Here is a 23,305-nt window from a genome sequence, read left to right as displayed (position 1 = left end):
ACAACCCTTTGCCTGTGTTTATCTTAATCTTTCCTTTTAAAAATTCATACAAATGAGTTTGTTTAAATGCCATCTGTCCTAGATAGTTATTCCTGTGAAGCAAAGTAAAGTACGTTATTAATGATCTGGAAAATTCAGTCGTGCGAAATCTAGTGTATAATCTGGATATACCAGGTAAAATTAATTTTGGCTTTAGCTTAATCAAAAAGTATATACAGAGTGCATTTTCTGGTTAGCACAAAGTTTTCAATTGTGGTGGTTATAAACAATAAAGCTTGATTTTTAACAGTATTTTTAGCAACAGGTTCAATTAGTTAGAGTTGGCATTTGAAATTGAACCTGTGTTGTTTCTTTCCTGGCTTCAAATGAATCTTTAAAAAAAAGCCACTCTTTGTTTAGCCTACAGATTTCATAATTATAGGAATCCAGCTCAAAAACCAGAACAGTTCTCATTGAATTGGCTATAAAATGTGTTCAGTTGTTCTGCATTATGGCATGAGGCTTTTGGGTGAGCAGTGTTTCCAATAACCTCCCTTTGTTTCTTCAGCTTCAGTCCAGCTGCCATGGCAAAGATCCATTTCACATAATAAAGTGCCCTATTACATCAAGTAAGTTGATTTTAATTCTCCTTTATGATACCAAAAAAGCTAAGTTATGTTGATAACTTAAGAGGCTTTCCCTTGTAACTTTAGAAAATGGAATTCAATTCTATTATCTGAAGGAAACTATATATATTTAATATTTAAAAGAAGTAAGTTTAAAAATCAGAGTAATATTTGTAGTTTATTAGGTTAGGCTTTAGGTGTGTTTATTATATATTTTTTAAAACAGATTTTAAAGTATTTGAGGAAATGACAAAATTTCTAAACATGTCAGACTTTTGGGGTGCCGGCTAACTCAGTCAATGGAGTTTGAGACTCAACCTCAGGATCATGAGTTCATACCCCTGTTGGGTGTAGAGATTACTAAAAAAATAAATCTTTAAGTAAATAAATCTGTCAAACTCTTGACATGATGTTTCTCAGACTGTACTGATTCTAAACCATTTTTATTTCTCCCTAAAAATCCATTTAAAAAGTGCTGTATTCTTCTAATTTTAATCCATCAAAAAGAAGCAGTATATTTATCCAAAAAATGTTCAGTATTTTCAGGGTTTTTTGACTTATGGAAATTACCTGCGATATTAGTTTAGGTTTATCATCCTTCCCTTTTTATTTTTTTTTATTTTTTTTTTTATTAATTTTTATTGGTGTTCAATTTACCAACATACAGAAAAACACCCAGTGCTCATCCCGTCAAGTGTCCACCTCAGTGCCCGTCACCCATTCCCCTCCAACACCCGCCCTCCTCCCCCCTTCCACCACCCCTAGTTCATTTCCCCGAGTTAGGAGTCTTTATGTTCTGTCTCCCTTCCTGATATTTCCCAACATTTCTTCCCTTTTTATTGTCAATTGACATTTCTCCTTTTTACATACTAAGTTTCTCCTTATTATGTAACATTTCATGCATTTTATACCATTTACACAAGGTCTGAGTAGGATTTGATCTTTGGCTTAGCCTAAGTATTGTCCTAGGACAGAATGATACACTCCCTTGAGGTGTAAATTAGCAAAGCTGTTTCTTTACAATGTGTTAAAGTGGCAACAGCTGACTAGCTGACTCTGTTTTATGTGTATGGTGAATAGCATCATAATTATGGGAAAAATAATCACTATTATTAGAGTCAACTCTGGCTCAGATTAGCTAACTGACCTCAGGCGAGTTAGATAAAGATCTCTGGGTCAATTTCCTTTGTAACTTTCGTAAATGGCATGTAGATCTCCAAAATCCATGTTGATACTAATAGTCTACTCTTCCAATATCCCTCTTCCTGAAAAATTTGTAAATGAAGTCAATGTTTGTGAAATAGTATATGCTTATGAAGGTTTTATTGTAGTCTGAGATGTATCCTCAGGGTAAAAAAATCACCATACCATATATGAAATATAAAAACAGAATATGTTACATTGTCTTAATGGAATTTACTACTACTTGCAGTGTACAGTCTGTCCTTACTGGGTTGTGATAAACTTAAGAATAAGGTAGGAAAGCAGTTGGCTGGTGTCAGGTTTGTGCAAGCATGAATGGAAAGAAGTTGGAGGCTGGGTAAATTGGCATGTCTTTATTGAGAGAGGGTGTAATCCTCTCATTCAAGTTTAAACCATTTTTAAAATGTTTATATTTTCATTGCTATAATAACAATAATAGCAGCAGGTGGAAAAGGGAGCATGAGTCAAGGAATGCTTGAAGCCTCTAGAAACTGGAAAAGGCAAGCAAATTGGATTCTCTTTCAGAACCTCCAGGGAGGAACATGGACCTGCAAACCTCAATTTTATCTTAGAGAGACGTTTATTTTGGAGTCCTTTGTTATAGCAGCAATAGAAAACTGATACATGTATTATACAAAATCAAGAAGTCCATGAAATTATTTGAAATTAAATTGTTTTACTATAAGTGGCAAAGAATCCTCATTATCTGATTTTTAAAAAAAATGTAGATTGGACCCAGCAAGGCAGATTTTTGTCTTTACCGGATAAAGAAAATATTAATTCTCTTGTTTGATTATGTCATACAGTGGTTATCTATTTGATTTGTCATTTTAAAAATCCATCTTTAACTTTAGCACTGCTATTTAAAAGGAATTTCTATGTCCAGATTGGTTGTATATGACTAAAAACAATGTTATAAAAGTCAGAGTTTCACTGATTCAGAATTTTTTTGGTAGGCTCTCACAGGATTATATTCTTGCTCAGACTATGAGTTCTGATGGGGCAGACCAGTACACTAAAAGCTGGTTTCTTTGGCATCTCATTGGCTAGAGCACCATGACCAGCACTTCAAAATATGTATAATACAACGATGGCCAATATGTTTAGTGGGACCCATAGGATTGTAGCATCTTCCACATTAGTGAAAGATTGAATTGTCTTGAATATATATAGTTTTACTGTTCAGTATCTTTTAGGATTTTGAAATATTTAGAAATCTCTCCAGGTATATAAGATGAATTCTCTTATTTTTAGAAAACTTTTTAGCCAGATTCTTTCATTACCTGCTCTGTTGTGTAACTTAACTGTTTATTTCTTTATTATAAAGTACATCAATCTCTGGAGGGAGAGTTAATGTGAGCCAGTATTTCCAGATGAAAAATTGTTATGAAAACAGAATTTAATTCCCAAGTAAATTAATAAGCAAGTAAAAAATGAGTGAAAGGGCTTTTAATATAACTTCCTTTTGCATGGCTGCGCAAGTAAGTAGAGAATGCATGTTAAAAACAAATTTAGCATGATTGTCATGCAGCTAGAGTTTCCTGGAGCATATTAGGATGTATTAATTTGGCGAAAAAAGAATATGAGTTATTTAGTTATATTCAATATGCACATACACTGTTTTGTATACTCTAATGCCAGAATATAGTGAGAAAGTTACGGGAAGAACAAATTGTCTTTATTTCATATTTTTATTTCATAGATTAAAACATATTTTGATGGCTTCCCAATGCAATTCTTTCTCTAGAGGTGTTTTCTCATTAATATTTTGCAATGCACTGCAGCGGTTCCAGGACTCACTTGTTTCTGTAATGACAGAATGCACATCTGAACTGTAATAGTCGGTGTAGTATAAATCTCTCTATGTTAATATCTTAAGTTGAAACTCATATCTTTAAATTATATTTGGTGCTTCTAAGGTAGGCTTTCCAAAGCTGATATAGTTATTTTTTTCTAGTATAATCCAATGACAGCCCATTGTTCTATCAGTTTAAGGAAACCTAAAATGGCTCTTGCTGCCTTTACAATATACAAAAATCTACCATAAAAGCCAGATTTCTTTCTCTGTGAATTTTTAGTTATGTGTTTGTGTTTCGCACACGTTTTTCATTTCCTCAGCTAAAAGTTAGTATCCAGGGAGTTTCAGTCATCAAGGAAATGATGAGTAAAAGTTTTGAGTTGAACTTTCCTAATATGTCACATTAACCATATAAAACTCATTGCTTCTCATTTTGACCCAGAAATAATAATAATAATAAATAGCCATAGTGGGTGATAATAATGATCATTATATTTTTTGAATATTCATTTGCCAACGCTGTGCTAATCCTGTGCATGAATTCTGTCTTTATTCTCATTGAAGTGTGGGTACTGTCGTTACCCCCATTTACAGGCAAGGCTTAGATAACAACTTAGATAACAAGTACACACATAGCTTGCTTGAGTCCCACAACTGGTATGTGGAAGAGCTAGTGTTGAAACCGAGGGACTGACTCCAGCTCCTGCCCTCTTGACTGCTATGCCTCTAGTTCTCTATGTTGCCTGAGGTAGAGAACATAAATTTTAGTCACATGAAAAATTTGGGTAGGATGAAGACATATTAAGGAAGGAACAATCAGGTGGAGAAAATTTGAGCAGACATACTATGGACTGATTGCCTTTTATGATGGACCTACTATGTGCCAGCAATTGAGTGCCGAGCTAATTTTCATAGGCTAATTCTGTACGGTAATATATGCTTTATATGTTTAAGGAAATGTCACACTGCAGTACAGTAATGGACAAAGGCGCTTATCTGTAGGTAGAAAAATATTCTCCACAGTCCTGCCAGTCAACCTTGACAGGAGTTCAGAGTTAGTGGAAGAAACTCTGTGGCCCCCGTTACCTCTCCTCATTTACAAGGTCAGAGATTTCTGTCATTGGATAGATTTCCATTGATGATTAGGATGCTCAGCAGGGCTGACTCATAAGTCCCATAGGGCTTTTAGCATATATGATTCAATACATGTCCAGGCTGTTAGTAAGTCATACTCTTTCATAGAAGTTAGTAAGGTGAAGTTGGAGAAATGGTTTGGTTTTCCTTTCTCCCTCTATGATGTCATCTATAAACCCAGAGTGTGTGACTTTTTGGTAAGCATTAGCTTTGGATAGAAGTGATTATGCAGCTCTTGTGACAGGGCTGCACATTCGCATCTTAACAGGTTTTCTTCTAGAATCTGAGGTGCAAACCTAAATTCTTTATGGAGTCTTAAGTGTGCTCATACACACAGCTTTAATATGAACATTTAGTAATCTCTTCTTAACAGATAATGCATATCACATTTTCTAAAACTGGCATTCCTCAATATTACAATGTATTAATCAGAATAAACTATCTTTATATACAGATACCACTACTATGCATTCTCTGTCTTATTCACACTCCTCTTGATGAATAGGCCTAAATCAAAATTTTGCTCAATTTATTACATCTCCCTTATATTTTCCTTTTCTTTTCTCATGTCCATTAATGATAATTCTCCTTTCTTGCCTCCCAAGGGCATTCTCTGCTGCCCTAATCCATCAATTCCTGGGGTGGGAGGGGGGACAACAACCAAAGTTTATAGTTGTAAATGAAATCTTGGAGAGCAAGTCGCTGTTTTTTATAGCAGTCATGCAGTTTATTTGCATAAACTGTATATACTTGTCTCATTATATATGTACAATCTAAAGGAAAGAATTAATGCTTATTTCTTTAGAGCAATTGTGGACCTGTTTAGTGATGTAGGTGAAATATGTCTTCCTTAAGTAAGAGCAGAGAGGAGTGGCAGCAATGGGCTATCCAAATATTCAGCCTAACAAGAAAGTCCAAGCTAACAAAGGTGTGTGTATAACAAAATAAAGAAGAAATCAACATAAAGCATTTTATGTTTAAAGATTGGAGAAAACTCATCCCAAAACAAAATAAATCCATAACAGAGATGTAACTAACAATGAAAGATAAATACAGTTCTCTCTGAAAGGTCTCCTCAGCTGTCTTCATCTCTCTCTTCCTCCTTAATCAAAATGAGAGATTGCATCCTTTTGGTGCCAGACTTTTAAGTGGAGACGACTTGAGACACACTGTGAGTCTCTTTCCAAAAATACAGCTTGTGTTTTGGTTTTAATGATAAAGAAATGAAATAGAAGCCTAAGAGAATGTACTGGAGAGTCCATTTTTACAAGAAATAGTCTGAGACTTTATCTATGTTGAAAAGAAATATTTCAAACTCATTGGGCCAACTCTGCTGATGAGGAGGGAAAAACAAAATTGTTTCATGAAAGAATGTAAGCATCTTGGGATCCCTAAGCCTCCTCCTGCATTTAGAGACAGCTGCAGACAAGTGAACACACCTTGGCTAATGAGAAAACTTAGGAGCAGACCAGCTGCCCTACAACAGCCTTTTGCTGGCAAACAGTAACTGGACAATTTCCAGTATATTTACCAGGGCCCTGATGTACTAAGATAATTCAGGTGAAGTTGACACTGGGAAGAATATTGACTAATGCAGGACTTAAGAAGTTATTATTTTCCTGTCATTCATCTATACATTGCTGGGGTACCATGAAGTGGAATTGGGGCTTGGCATCTTATAGATTACTCAGTTCCATTGTATTATAGTAGCACCATCAGCCTTACTCTACAGTTTGACTTTTAGGGTCAGGGATCCAATTAATAAAGGTCTACTCGACAGAACAGAAAGGTCGCTATGGGGCCACTGGAGAGGAGGAGATTTTCGTGCTTTGATTTGTAAAGATTAAATTTTTAAAATAGTCACTGAAACTAGCAAAAGTACAAAAGTGATAATGATCAAGTAAATTGTGAAATAGATCTTTTTTTCTACATGGATTATAAAGTAAAATGATAGTGTAAGATTCAATACAACCATATAGAAACACTTTCTCCTTTAAAAAGTTACATATGAGAGAAATAAAGTAGTACATTTAAAAAAATCTAAATAACATAAATTCAGTTTTAAAAAAACAAACCAGAAGGATACAATGATAAACTCAACTCTGGTGAGAAATAATCCTGGAATTGACACCCCGGGTAGGGATATAGAGGACTCCCCAGAGCCAACTCAACAACAGATGACCTGCAGGAATGTTGATTAATGTCCATTACTGGTCTGACCCTCCCTAGTTTGAGAACTTAAAGGGACATAGGGGTAGAGTTTGAGTCAGAGGTGAGGCTCCTTCTGAGCTCTGGGCCGAGTTTATAGAGTGTGATACAGGTATCACCTGAAGCTCCTGGCACACCCAGGCACACCCATTTTGGTCATGAATTCTACTGCTTTACTTAAAAACAACTACAAGCAAACCTTGTCGTTTTGTTTTGTAACAAATTGTTCTGTCAACTGTGACTGGAATATTGACATTTGTATTTTGAGGTGCTGTAGCCTTGATCTCTATATAGCCCTTCACATGTTTGTGTTTTTTAACTTACTCTTGAGCCTGAAATTATTTTAAGTGCATTTTAGACTTAAACCCAATATGTTTGGAGTTATCCGTTGTTGACAGTTTAGTGATCCTGCCTTGTGTCTTCATTATCATGACAGGCTGGTGGCATTTTTTAAAGATTTTATTTATGAGAGAGAGAGAGAGAGAGAGAGAGAGAGAGAGAGAGAGAGGCAGAGACACAGGCAGAGGGAGAAGCAGGCTCCATGCAGGGAGCCCGACGTGAGACTCGATCCTGGGACTCCAGGATCATACCCTGGGTTGAAGGCAGTGCTAAACCGCTGAGCCACCTGGGCTGCCTGCTAGTGGCATTTTTGAAAGAAGACTATGCATTTACAGTATCTATTACCAAATCGGATCCTGTATCCTATTTGGAATTTAAACAAAAAAGTTTTTTTCTTGAAATGTTGCATTCAAACTTTCTTAGGTTTTCCCTTAGATTTATTCTTACATTTCAAAAAAATGTAACTTTGGCTTTCCTGCCTTTAAAAGCCTCAAAGATGGCAGAAGGTGTTTGTTGAGGGTTCAGGAAGTTCTATATAACCTGAATCCTTAAGTCTCCCCAGTGGAGGAAGGAGCCTCCTGATTTCCTGCCCAAGCCATCCCCCATGGGCTCCTCCATACAGTCATGCACACAAGCTTACACACAAACAGTAAGAATCTGCATACTAGCAGGAGTACTCCAGATTCTTCCTATTTTCTTTTTATTCTTTTTATTTATTTTTATTTTTTATTTTTTCTATTTTCTGGTCTCAAGTGAACTAAAGATTGGGGGGATTATAAATTCCAAAATGAGAATGTCATCTCTTAGATCTTTAAGAAGATGCTACTCAGATAAACAACATTGCATCAGATTGCCAGAATTTGTTTTCACTCTTTATACTTTATTCACCTGAATGCAGATTGATGATTTGGGAGCTCCTGCTTGATTCCTATATTCTTCTATGAACTTTCAGAAGCATATGTAAAGAAGATATTAACAGAGCAGGCAAAAGCCCAAGTCAACTTCCTTCTGGAGATTCTCTTTTACACAGCATCTCTTAGCTTCTACTTTTGCTTTGTGACTTTTGGGGTTGATTTTTTTCTTCCCTATTTCTCCCCATTCTGAGGAGTGGTCTGGAGCATTGAAGACAGAAAAGCAGCCGCTCCATTGGACAACATGCAGTTCACTTGTAATTTAATAGGGCCAGTTGGGTAGAGGAGTGAAGTTGGAAACTAAATAGATGTGCATTTAGTAGTGAATAGGACATGAGGTTGTACACTGTTTGAGAATTTTGTCTGTCAAGAGGAGAAAAAGGTAATAGAGAACAGGAAATGTAGATTCAAAGTAGGGATGAGAGAGAGAGAGAGAGAGAGAGAGTGTGTGTGTGTGTGTATGCATGTGTATGTTTGTGTAAGGATGGTAGATACTCCAACATTTATAATTTTGAGAATGGTCTTACTAAGAAGGGAGTTAAAAACAAGTTCTTAAAGAAATCTTTGGAAAGAATCGGCCTTTGATAGGGAGGAATTCCTCAAGGAGGAGAGAAGAAGACAGTCTGGCAGATAGAAGGAAATTTATTGATTTGATGGTGGTAAAATGAAAGAGTCCTAATCTGGTGGTTTCTAGTTTTTCAATGAAGTATGAGATCAAGTGAAATGATATAAGGCAGGGAAGGTAACTTACTTAGGTTTGGGAGGAAGAAGGCAGTAGTAAATTGTCTTGGGGTCTGGGAAGCAAGTTTATTAGGGAATGTTGTGTAGTTGCCAGCAGTTGGACATTTGAGGTTTGAAGTTAAATATTTAAAGTGAAATTAGTCTGTCTGTTGAGTGATTTTCTCCAGCTGTATTCATGCACAGCTGCTCAGGTCCAGCGAAGGCAAGTAATTGAGCTGATCCATGCTTGGGTTTTGCCAGGAGTGAGAGAGAAGCAAGGCAGATGAGAGTGTTTACAATGATTATAATGATGGACCATGGACTCAGATTTAGACAGATTCATCAGAAAGATGTTAAAGTCTCAGTCATGCAAGTATACTTCCATATTAAGAACTCAGGCTTGAAATAAGACCATCTGGGTTCAAATTCCATTTTTGCTACTTACTCTGAGACTTTGAGCAAGTTTTTGAAGTGTTCTCCCTACCCTAGTTCCTTCATCCGTAAAATGGGCTACTATTGACACTTAATTCATTGAATTTTTATGTGGATTGAGTTTACACAAGGAAAGTGTTTGGAAGAACACCTGGTACAGACTGGACACTCAAATAATAGGTCATTATTGTAATTAATATTATGCATCCTGACCTACTGTGTTATCTTTCACTATTCACAGCAAAGAAGAAATAGTTCTCTTTCTGAGATTGTCTTATCCCTGAACAATATGGGTCATTCTTTTTCTCTCATTTGCATTTTCAATTAACTGACTCACCTTTAATTTTTTTCTCTTATATGTCCTTCAAATGGTAATTGAAATGAAAAGGACACATGGCAAAACTCAAAAAATCCAGTTTCAAGCATAAAATTGAGTAGATAAGTAACAAGTAAATGTGTTTGTCAGTTTTGGGCTAAGCAGTATGCTTTCTTGTCATCATTTAAGGTTTTATGGAAAAAAAATGAGACCACTCTAATGAGGACAGATGGGTTTAAAAAGTATCTTCCTCAGAGCAGTCTGTTGCCCAGAAATCAATATCTTACCAATCTATCATAAAAGTTACTTTGCCATTGGTTCATTGTCTCATATATTGGACTGTTGTTTTACAACATTTTGTGTTCTATACATTGATGTACAAGCTTATTTGTGTTTTACTTTTGATGGCTCATTAGAATACATATGAATAATAATAGGTAGAAATGTGTATGCCTTATTAACCTTATTGGTTCATTATTTCATCAAAATCCATAAAATATAGGGAGCACATGTTACCTAAGCTGGGACATATAAGAGTAAAGGAGTCCTCTTTTAATAAGTATACAGGATAGCAGGTATAAACCAGAACTATCCAGGGTGTTAAAGGATGATTTAAAAAAAAAAAAAACAGTTAACAGAGATCTTATGCACAGCACAGTGATTACTCAAAACAGTACTATGTTTTAAACTTCAAAGTTGCTAGGTGACTAGATATTAAATATTTTCACCATAAAACAGAAATGATAATCATGTGAGGGATAGAGGTATTAGCTCACAGAACCGTGGTAATCCTATTGCAGTGTATAAATGTATCAAACCAACACATTGTACACCTTAAACTCACACAGTGTTACATCTCAATTTTTAAAAATTAAATAAATAAATAAAAATTGGCTAAAATCTTGAGTCACATATAAATATAAAAAGAACATGTGTCAAAGATATCATTTAACTCACTAATGGAATCAGAAGTTATAAGAAGTCCTTCTTTATAGTCAAACAAGGGATGAAGTGAAGTTTCCCACAGGTGCAAAGCTGATAAACTGGTCAGAGTCCACAGGTAGTAATCAGTTGCATCCCAATGGACACGATTTACATTTCTATGCATAAGAAACATTTGCATTGCTATGAGTTTTCTTCAGTTTGCTGAGTTTAAAATAGTTCAGAGACCACTAACTCTTTACCCACATGAAAGGCCTCAGTTTTTCCCTATACAAGCAAACCTAGCCTCCCTCAGCCCCTACTTATATGTCATATGCTTCATATGATTTTGGACTTACCTGTTGATGGCTGCTTTGTTAGTTTTTTTAGTAGTTTAGCAAGCTGCGCAATATTAGGTTCTACTCTTCTTTCGGATTTGAGGTAGGCCAGAACCTAAACTGTTGTTATTTGGCGGGGGTTGAGGGAAGGTGGAACGCTACTTTGATTCTGTTTTGGTTGCCTACTCTGGGAGGACTTGGAAGCATTTTGGCTGGATGAGTTGAGCCATCTGCAGCTGTTCAAATACTTAGAGCCTTTGGGGTAGATTTTTGCTTTAAAACCTTGCCCCCACTGGAAAGAGAGAGAGAGAGAGAGAGAGAGAGAGAGATAAAAAAAAAAAAAAGAAAATCCAACAGTCAACTATATATTACTTTTTTTTTTTAACTGTTGTTTGGTAAGCTGCAGTTACACTTCTATAACCAGAGGCTGTGTTTATTTTCAGCATTGGCAGTTCTGCCTAATGAATCAACTGGTATTGAATTCACAAAGGGAGATGCTGTTTCCCTCCATCTGTTTGCCAAATGTGCGTGTTCCCTCAGCTTCTTGTCCGGGGTTTCACTCAGAAGAGCCATTAGCAAGCCGGTCTTCTCATTGAATTCTTAGCCACTGCCACACTGCATGGTGGTATTTTCCCCTTGTGGCTCCATAGGAGTTGTTTGCCAAAGCTCCACACTTGTGATTCTAGAGAAAGAGTACTTACATTAGTTATTTAAGTATAAATTTTGGCTCCAAGTTACTCAGAGCTTTAGTTTGGTTCTTGGGCTTTGATCTGGTCCTTCATGATGGGATGTCTGCCTCTGGACAAATTGCCATGGGGATTTAAATTAATTCAGAGAGGGCAGCCTGGGTAGCTCAGTGGTTTAGCGCTGCCTTTGGCCCAGGGCATGATCCTGGAGACCCGGGATCAAGTCCCACGTCAGGCTGCCTGCGAGGAGCCTGCTTCTCCCTCTGCCTGTGTCTCTACCTCTCTGTCTGTTTCTCATGAATAAATAAATAAAATCTTTTTTAAAAATTAATTAATTAATTAATTCAGAGAGATAAGCGTGTGGGAATACTAGTTGGCTGTCTTAACATTTGGATCGCCTGATGGATTTTTTTTTTTAAATTACAGTGTGTTTCCAGCAAATCCTTCTTTAATTCTTATTGATGGTAGGAAGTTGTTTTATTAACAAATCTTGGAGGTGTCTTTATTTTTTGTTTTGTTTTGTTTTTTACTTCATGCGTTAGAAGCTTTTGAGGTCAATTACTTCTCACACATGAGTGTACATACTTATCCCTTGGGATTTTGTTAGATTGAAGATCCAGTTCAATAGAAGGAGTAGAGGTCTAAGATTCTGCATTTTTATCAAGCTCTGGGCCACACTGAATTGTAAGAATTTTAGGTCAGACAGCTTCAGTACTTTCTCTGTGGTTGTTGGAGCAACTTGCAGAGTAAACTGGTAGAATGGTTTGGTTGGTGTTCAGGAGCAGAGTACACAGCGGAAACATTTTGCCTCTGCATTGGTGTCAAGAACAGGTAGGAGAACTAGACAACTTTCCAGTTCTTCCTGAGATAGGCCTTCACATTTTAGGCATGTTGATCTGTGTGAGATTTTAGAATTCCCAGGACATTTTACTTGCCCAATTTCATACCTAAACTTTAAATATTTCTCAAAACAAATTATGGGTTTTTGGATAATTCTGTTATATATGCCTGTGTAACAGTGATGATGTCCTTTTCCAGGTGACATGTCCCACTTTTGGATATATAACATAGATTTTTAAAAATCTCTTTTATTTGATTGTATGAATATTTTAATACCATTCTCTTGTGTACTGTGCCATTTCACTTAGCTTACTAAACAGTTTTGTAAGAACTGCGCGTTATCCAAGAAATCTTTTGAGTACTATTAAATGTTATTACTCTATTCTGACCTAGAAAAAGGACAGTAAACTATTTTTAAATATAAGGACACTGACCCATGGAAGTTAAGAGCAGTTGACCACATACACACACGCACACATACACACACACAAATGGCAGGAACCTAATTTAAGCACTATGTGGATCTGTTCTACCTTCATCTTATTCCTGAAAGACTTCAAATTCTGTGAATTAGTTTTAGAATTTACAGAAAAAGAGAAAATTTAAAACTTAACTTCTCAAGTGCAGAATAAGTACCAGGAGAAAAACTGTTTGATGCCTGTTAAAAAGTCCTGGTTAACCACGGAAGGCTGATTGCTGAGACAAGCATGAAGTCACATTGACAAGAGAGATTCATGCAGAAGGGGAGCGGAGAATTCAGTTACACACCAAGAGGGTGTGTTGGGATGTTGGGAGGAAAAACAACTTTTCTTCCACTCTCTTAGGTTTAGTTTCTGGGGTTCTGTGAATTATGTTGACAAAAGACACATCAGCAAGAGAAGAGCATTTGTTTACACATACAGTGATGAGTAACTCAAGGGGGTGGTTAGAATTTGGGGCATATAGACCTCATTGAGCAGGGGAAAGAAGTTGGGGAGAAAAGGCTCCTTTGTGAAGACCCAATAGGTTTCTTTAGGAAAGATAAATGTTTTTTTTAGGATAAAACTTTTTTAAGAAAGTTTGTGATAATGTTTGTTTATGCAGGTGCAAGTGGTTTTTCTTCTTCTTCATAGCCACAAACCTCCCCCAGAAAAAGGATTTATGGAAGCCTCACTTCCCAGAAGTTTCTGCTTTTAGTCAGATAAAGGAGGCTCTGAAAAGACTTCTTTCTACATCTGTTCAATCTCAGATGTCTTTAGCTTGAAATAATCTTTGTATCAGGTCTAGGGCTCTGAGTGAGCCCCTACAGGGCAAAGGACTAATTTACACTGAGGCAGGAGAGACTCAAGGTTAACAAGGAGGGAGGCTTACTTGATTGTGAGGTGAAGATGTTATTCAGAGTTAAACTCTTCATTTCTCTGTTCTTTGGAAATTTGATTAGGACTTCTAAAGTTTAGCAACTCTTTACAGCACTTCTGCTCTCAGAGGATTTTATTCTGAATGAGGATCTATATCTGCCTAACACAAGCAGAATTATTCTGGAAACTACATTGATCTGGCTGCATCAATCCTGAGGCCCCTGGGTCACACTTCCTATCTCGGTTCTAATTTTTAGTTGTAAATCTTTTTGAAAGAGACAAAGTTTTTTACTTGTATTTTCACAATATATTTGCCCAAATAAAAATTTATTACTGTTGTTTCAAATGTTATGTAATAACTGGACATCAGGATTCAGAATGACCCGATATAGGGATCATTTTGCATGTATTTTAAAAATTTAGGGGATGCCTGGGTGGCTCAGTGGTTGAACATCTGCCTTTGGCTCAAGTCATCATCCCAAGGTCCTGGGATTGAGTCCCGCAACGGGCTCCCCACAGGGAGCCTGCTTCTCCCTTTCCCTGTGTCTCTGCCTCTCTGTGTCTCTCATGAATAAATAAAATATTTTTAAAAAAACCTTAAGATAAATACTCTCTCTGCGTATGTTCTGTGTGATATACAGTAATTTGTATGCTCTTTAATTTAAATATATTACCTTTTTCCCCCAGCCATCAAACACAGACAACTTGTTGGGACCATCCTAAAATGACTGAACTCTTTCAATCTCTTGGTGAGTGCTATTTTATTTAATTAGCCTAAACAACTGATAGTTCTATATTCTTAAATGGAAACCAACCACCAGTTTTTCCTCCATGACACAGTATGTTTAAAAGCTTGTGTTACTGACATAGAAAAGCAGTAGAATTTCTGAGGGCAATGCAGGAAACTGTTTTTACCTTTCTTCTCAAGGGAACATGTGGTTTGAAATAGCACGAGGTTGATTTTAAAAACAAGCTCCTTCACATTGAGTCATCTTAAACTTCAGCTTTCCCTGAAAATAAAACAATTATGCCACAGCAACCTCCAATTCATAGCTTTAAATTTCCTGTTAGCTCACATTTTATTCAATTAATCTTACTAAATTAGCTTACCTAATTTCATTTTGTCATGAAAAGCTACAATCACTTTAATATAAAAATGTGAGAAAACACATGAGACGAGAAATCTGATCTTGTAGATTTCTAGTAGCATATGACTTTGAATTGATGATCTAGTCTGTTTCCTTTAGGTTGGTCCAGTGGTTTTGAAAGAATTTTCTCTTTGGGTAGATAAGGCACTGTTGGAGAGACAAGTAACACCCCAAGACTCACACCAACTCCCATTTCAACAGGGAGGGAGCACCCCTTATTAATCTCTTTAAATGTCAGGCTTCTATTGAGCTTTCATGTGGATAGTTGATGGCGACCCCAAGAATTGAACAAGTGGGAGAAAATCAGTGGGTTTCTTTTGTTTGTAAAATAAGGGTACAAACTGATGATTTCTGAGTTTGCTTAAGTTCCAGTCCCTAATACAGATACTCTATAGGAAACAGAGAAAGAAATTATGATATCTTTTTTTGAACTTGATACCAAATCTTTTTAGGTACCAAAAATTTGGTACCAAACTTTGATACCAAAGTTGTTTTTTTAAACTGCAATATAATTGGCATACAAGATTATATTAGTTACAGAGGTACAATATAGTGGTTTAATATTTGAATGTATTGTGAAACTGTCCACCAGAATAAGTCTAGTCAGCATCACCTCATCTCACTACAACATGTTTTATTTTTGTGATAATTGTGATAATTTTTAAGATCTACTCTTCTAGCAACTTTCAAATATACAATGCAGTATTATTAACTACACTTAACCTTTTGTTTCTAAAGATCCGAATATAGATAATGAGATAATTTTAACCATATCTTTAAAAGGGCAGAAGAAGCAAACAGATCAGGATGGAAGAAATAAGACTAGCTTTATGAGTAGTGAGAGGGACAGGACAGCCTCATCGACAGAAAACTAATTGTCCTTGAGGAAGATTCCCTGGGAGGAGAGTCCCTCCCAGCAGTAGAGAAGGAACAGCCCTGAGCCTACAATGTGATGGATTTATTAAGCATTCAGAAGTTAACAGGCCATGTTTCCTTTTCCTCATTTCCCTCCTTTTCCTATTGGATAACACCCTCTTGAAAGCTGTGTAGCACTGCTTTGGAATGTATCTCACTATGGTCCTGATGAACATTTAATTATTCTCTTAAATAAATGCTGTGGAATTTGAGAGAAGACTTCTTAATGAAAACAGACATAATACCTTTCCATCATCTGAAGTAAACAAATATATTCTTGCCATTCAATAGAAGTTAAATACTAAACATGCTTTTGAATGTGTTCCCTTTTCCATTTCAGCTGACCTGAATAATGTACGTTTCTCTGCCTACCGTACAGCCATCAAAATCCGAAGACTACAAAAAGCACTGTGTTGTGAGTTATTCTACCAAAGTTAATCACTCTGTTCTTTGGATTGCTTTTTTTTTTTTTTTTTAAGGCAGAGATAAATGAAGAGGGTGATGTATTTGTAGAGTTAATCTCATTTTTAGTGTATCTCACTCAAGGAATTGGCTGTGTTTCTATAAATGCTGTATTATTTGTCCCATCAGCACGCATGCAGTAGTAAAACAAATGAACATATGCCATTCTCAGTTGGAGAACAAAATTAGCCAAAATAGAAGAGTAACATAAAAAGCTTTTTCAAAAATTATGCTGCCACCCAATTTAAAAGGATTACATTAGGAAATCAGAGTAGTAGATCATTGCCTTCTTAGTACTTTGTCTTCATTTGGAAGTATAGGATTCCAAACAGTTTGATTCAATGAAATAATATAATAAAGAAATACTAAAAAATAACTTTCCTGATCCAAATTTGAACTGGCACCTAGAAAATTAGATAAAAGCTCTGTTTTTATTTAAATATATCTTGAGATGTTTGGTATTATCAACATGAATTTTTCCTGCAGAACATTTTCTCAGAGTAATGTTCTGTGATAGCCATTTTTACCAAAGATTATTCCTCCCCCCAACACAAATGCCCAAACAACCTAAATTTAAATAGAAATATGAATACTTGTAATAATAAAGTATAGATATAACCTATCTGAATTCTCTTTGTAGTCATATTTTTAATGATCGAGTCTATTCAAAGAACATGTAGGTCTCATCAGATAGTTAATATGGAAACTGCCTATGTTTTTAAGGCAGATAATTTTAATAATTCCAAGTATTCTTGCTACCTTTTGTTAACAATTATATTATGTCTAGACAGTTCATGAAGCTTTGAATATTACTCTGTGGAAAATGATATATTAAGGTTAAAAATCTTCTCTTTAAAAGTCAGTAGAAATTAGAATTACATTATGAGCTGGTTACATGAGGAGAGGTAAGGAAAGAGAAGTGTAGAATCATTCAGAAAAAAACCCCACAGCAATGCAAAGCTTTAAAATGAGAGAAACTTAAGTTACATGTGGAAGAGAAGTCTCAAGGGCTAAAAAAAAAAAAAAAAAATGCCTCCAGATTTATGGATGAAAGAGAAATGAGATGATATTGATGCACATAATCCACAGAGCCCCAGATAACTGGAAGCAAATGGTGCAGAATTACCAGTTCAACACAGTAAAGCCAACACTCTGGCCAGTGATCTGTATGTTGAGCCAGAGGGGAATAGGAAGTGAATTAGGAACACACAAAAGGGATGTTCAGTGAGCTCAGTGAGTCCATGGTGACAGCAGTTTTGAAAGAGGCTCAGCTGCATGTCCAGTATCCAGCTGACAGATCTGGAAGGTCTTCTGAGGCCTGATGAGCTATAAAATGAGGACAAATGACTCAGCCCCAAATCTCCATTGACCGAAGACCACTTTTTGTCGTAATGAACTTCTGTAGCACTTCTGGCTGGATAAACATATTAACACATTTGGTGTTTTCCTCCACTGGTTCTTTTGAGTTCTCAAGAAAGAACTCCCTCCTTCGGCTCCATCCTTCAAACCTGAAAGGAACAGAAGAGGAACACCTCCTCCTTCCAAACTGATGACATTTAGAAATGAGGGCTAAGGGGATGCCTGGGTGGCTTCGTGGTTGAACATCAGCCTTTGGCTCAGGTCATGATCCCAGAGTCCTGGGATCAAGTCCCACATCAGGCTCCCTGTGGGGAACCTGCTTCTCCCTCTACCTATGTCTCTGCCTCTCTCTGTGTCTCTAGTAAATAAATAAATAAAATCTTTTAAAAAAGAAATAAATGCACTGTAAGAAAAGGGCTGGGTTGCATTGGGTTGTAAATATTCGAGGTGATGTGTTTGGAACCACCTGGCCTCACTTTCGCCTCACCTCTGCCTCGGCCCCTCTGGTCATCAGCCTGAGGCCTCTGGATCACTTGCTGACTCACCTGTTCATGATTAATCTGTTCCTCCTCCTTCCACCCTTTCTGTTTACTTGAAATGCCCTGACCCTTCCTCTGCAAAGGTCCATAACCCTTTATTCCTTCCAGACACTGTTAAAAATTTACTTCTTTTGGAAATGTTTACAAGCTAATCCCACCTGCGTCCAATTGTTCCAGAACTTTATGATTGCCTGTAACGACTGTTTCTCACCTAAGCGCCATATGCTTGCCTTTGTTTGATAGATAATGTCAGGAGGAGTGCCCTACCTCCACTGCGAACGGCTCAGGTCAGGGGTCGTCTCATTTTGTCTAAACCCCCACCCAGCACAGGGTCTTAGTGTAGAGGGTGTGCAGTCACTGCTCTGTCGTTGTTCATTCATTTATTGGATGCCACGACTGTACAGGAGATAAGACTGTGTAAAGAGACTTGGTTCCCACACTTGAGAAACGTCCATTTAGAGATAGCGTGTTACACACGGACATGCTTTCAGTGGATTCCTCAGAATGGAATGGTCTTTGCCATCGCGAACAAGGCAAGCTTCCTTGAGTATGAAGCACACAGCCAGGCTTTAAAATTCACACAGGATTTAGGCACATGGCTATTAATCAGGGGTAAGAAGAAAGGGACTTCTATACATCAGCATCAGAGGTGTGGATGGTTTTCAGGGAATGCAGTGGAGTCTGAATGGAGTAGGTTATGAGCTATCTGTCCAGGATTCAGAAATGTCCTTAAAATCAGTTTAGATCCACTTAGAAGGTCAGTACTTTTTTCACAAAACCTTTTCGATTCCTTTAATTTTTTGTTCCTCAGTCTCTCAAAATGTTTCATTTAATGTTTGCAGTGTTTTTCATAGACTCATTTTCTGTTTTGTGGGAGTTCAGAGATAGGCCCAGATGCAGATGTTTCCTTTAGACAATACCTGAGGCAGAAGGAAGGACCGAGTGAACAGGGACAAATACATAGTTCAGGTAAAAATAAAAAATCACAGGGGCTAAGCTGGCAAATGGTGGGAGCAGGGAGGAGAGAGTAAGGATTTGTAAGGAGTAGGGAGAACTGATGACTAAGGGAGATCTGCCAGTTGATAACTGGCAGAGGGTGAAAGGAGAATGTTAGCACACTTCAGGATTTGCAGACTCCTGGTCCATAGAAGATAGTAACACCATTACTGAATTGCAACATAATAAGTCAAGACCTTTATTTGGAACATATGAAGATGGAGGTCCCCAGAAGAGAATAAAATAGTTCTCTTTGGGAACACAACAGCAGGAATGTGGATTGGGTGTTTAGACAGGAGATGGGGGATGAGGAAACAATCTGGAGCCATCCAGAAAGAAGGAATTACTGAAATATTGAAAGAGAGTGAGGGTATCAGTAGTACCGAGTGAAGGGACATTGATACAAGACCTTGAGCACCACCTGTATTTCTGACATGTCTGGGGAAGAGGAAGTAGAAGAGTGTTGAGAAGGAATGGTCAAACAGTTCAAGAATATAAGGGTTCTAGAAGCCCAAGGTCAAGTGCTAAACTGTGTGCTTTTGCAGAACAGGAGAATGATGATCCATTTCCACTCCATCCCCTGTACCTCATATGTGAGATTAAAGAGAAAGCCTGAAAGTCAGTTAGAAAATGATTCTGCTGTTTGTTTCATTTGCCACATGACTGAGCTGTCATATGTCTCCCCTTGAAAAGAGAAAATCATAATTTTGTGTGATTTAAATGTAGTCAGTTTTTTAAAGGAACCTAAATGTGACACATTTTCAGGAAGGATGTATGCCTGGCTTAGGCACTAAGGCAAAGTGTCAAAGTAAATCACTAAAAACTGAAGAAATGATAGTCTGTGAGATATGGCAAATTACTGTCACAGCTACAAAGTATATCACAAAGGAGGCCGTTCTAGAAGAAATGGAAGGGCAAGCACGATCCAGGAAACAGTCTTTTTGGAATTTGGTCTCTTGTCTCTTTATGACATGTGTGGATACAATAGCAGTGCTGATTTGTTGGCATAATTAGTGTTGGAATTCAGAAAACTTAGAGCATTTTGGCAGTAGTTGAATATGTTTCTTTGTGACTCTATGGAATTATAGTTCTGTAGCTACCACCATGAAGCACTTCTCCTGTGAAGGATGAGTTTGAATTTTGCTCCTGCCCTCTGGAAGTTTGTAATCGAAAATGGTGTACAGTGCCAAGAAGTGGGGTAAAAATGATATTGAAGATCCAGATGGTTCTTAGCTTTTTCTGATACTGTCTCTAACTCATGGGAGGCTTACACAAGTTATTTTCATACTTAGCTGAAATTTTACCAATGATATATTTGACACTGGATGTAAATGGATTGATCTATTATCCAGACTTGTGTTTTAATTTGTCTCTTTCTCTCTCTCTCTCTTTTATAAAGTCTTCCCTATTGAGTTGTTTTAGAAATAATTTTAATCTGTGTAATTTTAAAGCAGTTCTTTTCCATTATAGATCACTTAAAAAAATAGATCATCCTATGGTATTTAAGTAGCAAGAGTAGACACATTTCATAAGCATCTTTAAAAATTCAAAATGAGTGGTTATTGAGTGGTTAAAAATAGAGAAATACAAAGGAAGCCATTCATTTTATTTAACTGTCAAAATATCGGGATCCCTGGGTGGCGCAGCGGTTTGGCGCCTGCCTTTGGCCCGGGGCGCGATCCTGGAGACCCGGGATCGAATCCCACATCAGGCTCCCGGTGCATGGAGCCTGCTTCTTCCTCCGCCTGTGTCTCTGCCTTTCTCTCTCTCTGTGACTATCATAAATAATGAATAAAAATTAAAAAAAAAACTGTCAAAATATGTTCTTATATTTTTTTGAGGGCATAGTTTTATATCAGGCAAGGAGGAAATAGTTGGTTATGTTAAAAAGTTCCCCTAAGCTTATTTCTTTTAATGTTGAAAAGTTAAGTATGGTGGGGCACCTGGGTGGCTCAATCAGTTAAGCATCTGACTCTTGATTTGGCTCAGATCGTGATCTCAGGGTGCTGGGATCGAGCCCCGTGTTAGGCTCTGCACTTAGTAGGGAGTCTGCTTGAGGATCTCTCTCTCCCTTTCCCTCTGCCCCTCCCTGTGCTCATGCTTTCTCTCTCTCTCTCTCTCTAAAATAAAAATAAATAAATCTTTAAAAAGAGTTAAATGTGGAGATAAGGAAAACATTTTATAAAGCAGGAATTTCAGTGAGCAGAACTTAAATTCATATGGGTTCTATAATTTTCCAAACCCGTATCTTTAGATTTAGAAGAGTCATCCCTACACTCAGTAAATACATAGGTACGTGGTAATTTGATCATCTACTATTTCCCTGTTTTCCATTAGCTAATGAATAACTCAAAGTTGATTAAAAAGAAAGGTTATGTGAGTTTTTTTCTTTTTTGTCTAAGCTTTTCCTCCTGGCTTTTGAGGATCTCCCCTAGTGCAACACTTGCCTTCCCCTTTCATGACAAGTGTCTGCCTCACTGTAACCAATGCCACCCATGTGTAAGCCACATATTGTCCATACTGCCATTGTCATTTCTGAGAGCCTCCTAGACTTCCTTGAATTCTTGTCTTTTCCTAGGCAGTTCTATCTTCCTGGAATTCTTTCCTTGCTTTACATGGTCTCTTGTATCTTCTCTTCTTTATTATGTCTTAAAGATTTTATTTATTTATTCATGAGAAACACACGAGAGAAGCAGAGACATAGAGTGAGAAGCAGGCTCCCTGTAGTGAACCTGATGTGGGACTCGATCCCAGGACCCTGGGATCAGGACCTGAGCCAAAGGCAGACACTCAGTAACTGAGCCATCCCTCTTCTCTTCTTTAAGGCCCATTTCAAATCCCCACCTGCCCAGGGAGCCTTTTCTGGGCTTCTTCTACTCCCCTGTGGCAATAGAAATCTGTGTATTCAATGCCAGATTTCAGGTTGTACTACAAAGCTGTGGTCATCAAGACAGTGTGGTACTGGCACAAAAACAGACACATAGATCAATGGAACAGAATAGAGAACCCAGAAGTGGACCCTGAAATGTATGGTCATCTAATATTCGATAAAGGAGGAAAGACTATCCATTGGAAGAAAGACAGTCTCTTCAATAAATGGTGCTGGGAAAATTGGACATCCACATGCAGAAGAATGAAACTGGACCACTCTCTTTCACCATACACAAAGATAAACTCAAAATGGATGAGAGATCTAAATGTGAGACAAGATTCCATCAAAATCCTAGAGGAGAACACAGGCAACACCCTTTTTGAACTTGGCCACAGTAACTTCTTGCAAGATACATCCACGAAGGCAAAAGAAACAAAAGCAAAAATGAACCTTTGGGACTTCATCAAGATAAGAAGCTTTTGCACAGCAAAGGATACAGTCAACAAAACTAAAAGACAACCTACAGAATGGGAGAAGATATTTGCAAATGACATATCAGATAAAGGGCTAGTTTCCAAAATCTATAAAGAACTTATTAAACTCAACACCAAAGAAACAAACAATCCAATCATGAAATGGGCAAAAGACATGAAGAGAAATCTCACAGAGGAAGACATGGACATGGCCAACAAGCACATGAGAAAATGCTCTGCATCACTTGCCATCAGGGAAATACAAATCAAAACCACAATGAGATAGCACCTCACACCAGTGAGAATGGGGAAAATTAACAAGGCAGGAAACAACAAATGTTGGAGAGGATGCGGAGAAAAGGGAACCCTCTTACACTGTTGGTGGGACTGTGAACTGGTGCAGCCACTCTGGAAAACTGTGTGGAGGTTCCTCAAAGAGTTAAAAATAGACCTGCCCTACGACCCAGCAATTGCACTGTTGGGGATTTACCCCAAAGATTCAGATGCAATGAAACGTCGGGACACCTGCACCCCGATGTTTCTATCAGCAATGGCCACAATAGCCAAACTGTGGAAGGAGCCTCGGTGTCCATCGAAAGATGAATGGATAAAGAAGATGTGGTCTATGTATACAATGGAATATTACTCAGCCATTAGAAACGACAAATACCCACCATTTGCTTCAACGTGGATGGAACTGGAGGGTATTATGCTGAGTGAAATAAGTCAATCGGAGAAGGACAAACAGTGTAT

General features: G+C 37.4%; 1 protein-coding gene across 11 annotated transcripts in view; it reads left to right on the top strand.

Moving 5' to 3' along the window:
* The window catches only part of UTRN (utrophin), a 497,326-nt gene that overhangs the window by 413,533 nt on the left and 60,488 nt on the right, over window positions 1–23,305 (top strand). For all 11 annotated transcript variants that reach the window (XM_025997956.2, XM_072719084.1, XM_025997957.2 and 8 more), the window contains 3 exons: window positions 548–608; window positions 14,476–14,537; window positions 16,192–16,266. In XM_025997956.2, the coding sequence (XP_025853741.2) occupies window positions 548–608; window positions 14,476–14,537; window positions 16,192–16,266 (198 nt within the window). The remainder of the gene's footprint in view (window positions 1–547; window positions 609–14,475; window positions 14,538–16,191; window positions 16,267–23,305) is intronic.

The sequence above is a fragment of the Vulpes vulpes genome, chromosome 1 (assembly GCF_048418805.1).
Source record: "Vulpes vulpes isolate BD-2025 chromosome 1, VulVul3, whole genome shotgun sequence".
NCBI classification, from domain to species: Eukaryota; Metazoa; Chordata; class Mammalia; order Carnivora; family Canidae; genus Vulpes; species Vulpes vulpes.
This window is presented reverse-complemented; position numbering and strand designations above follow the sequence as displayed.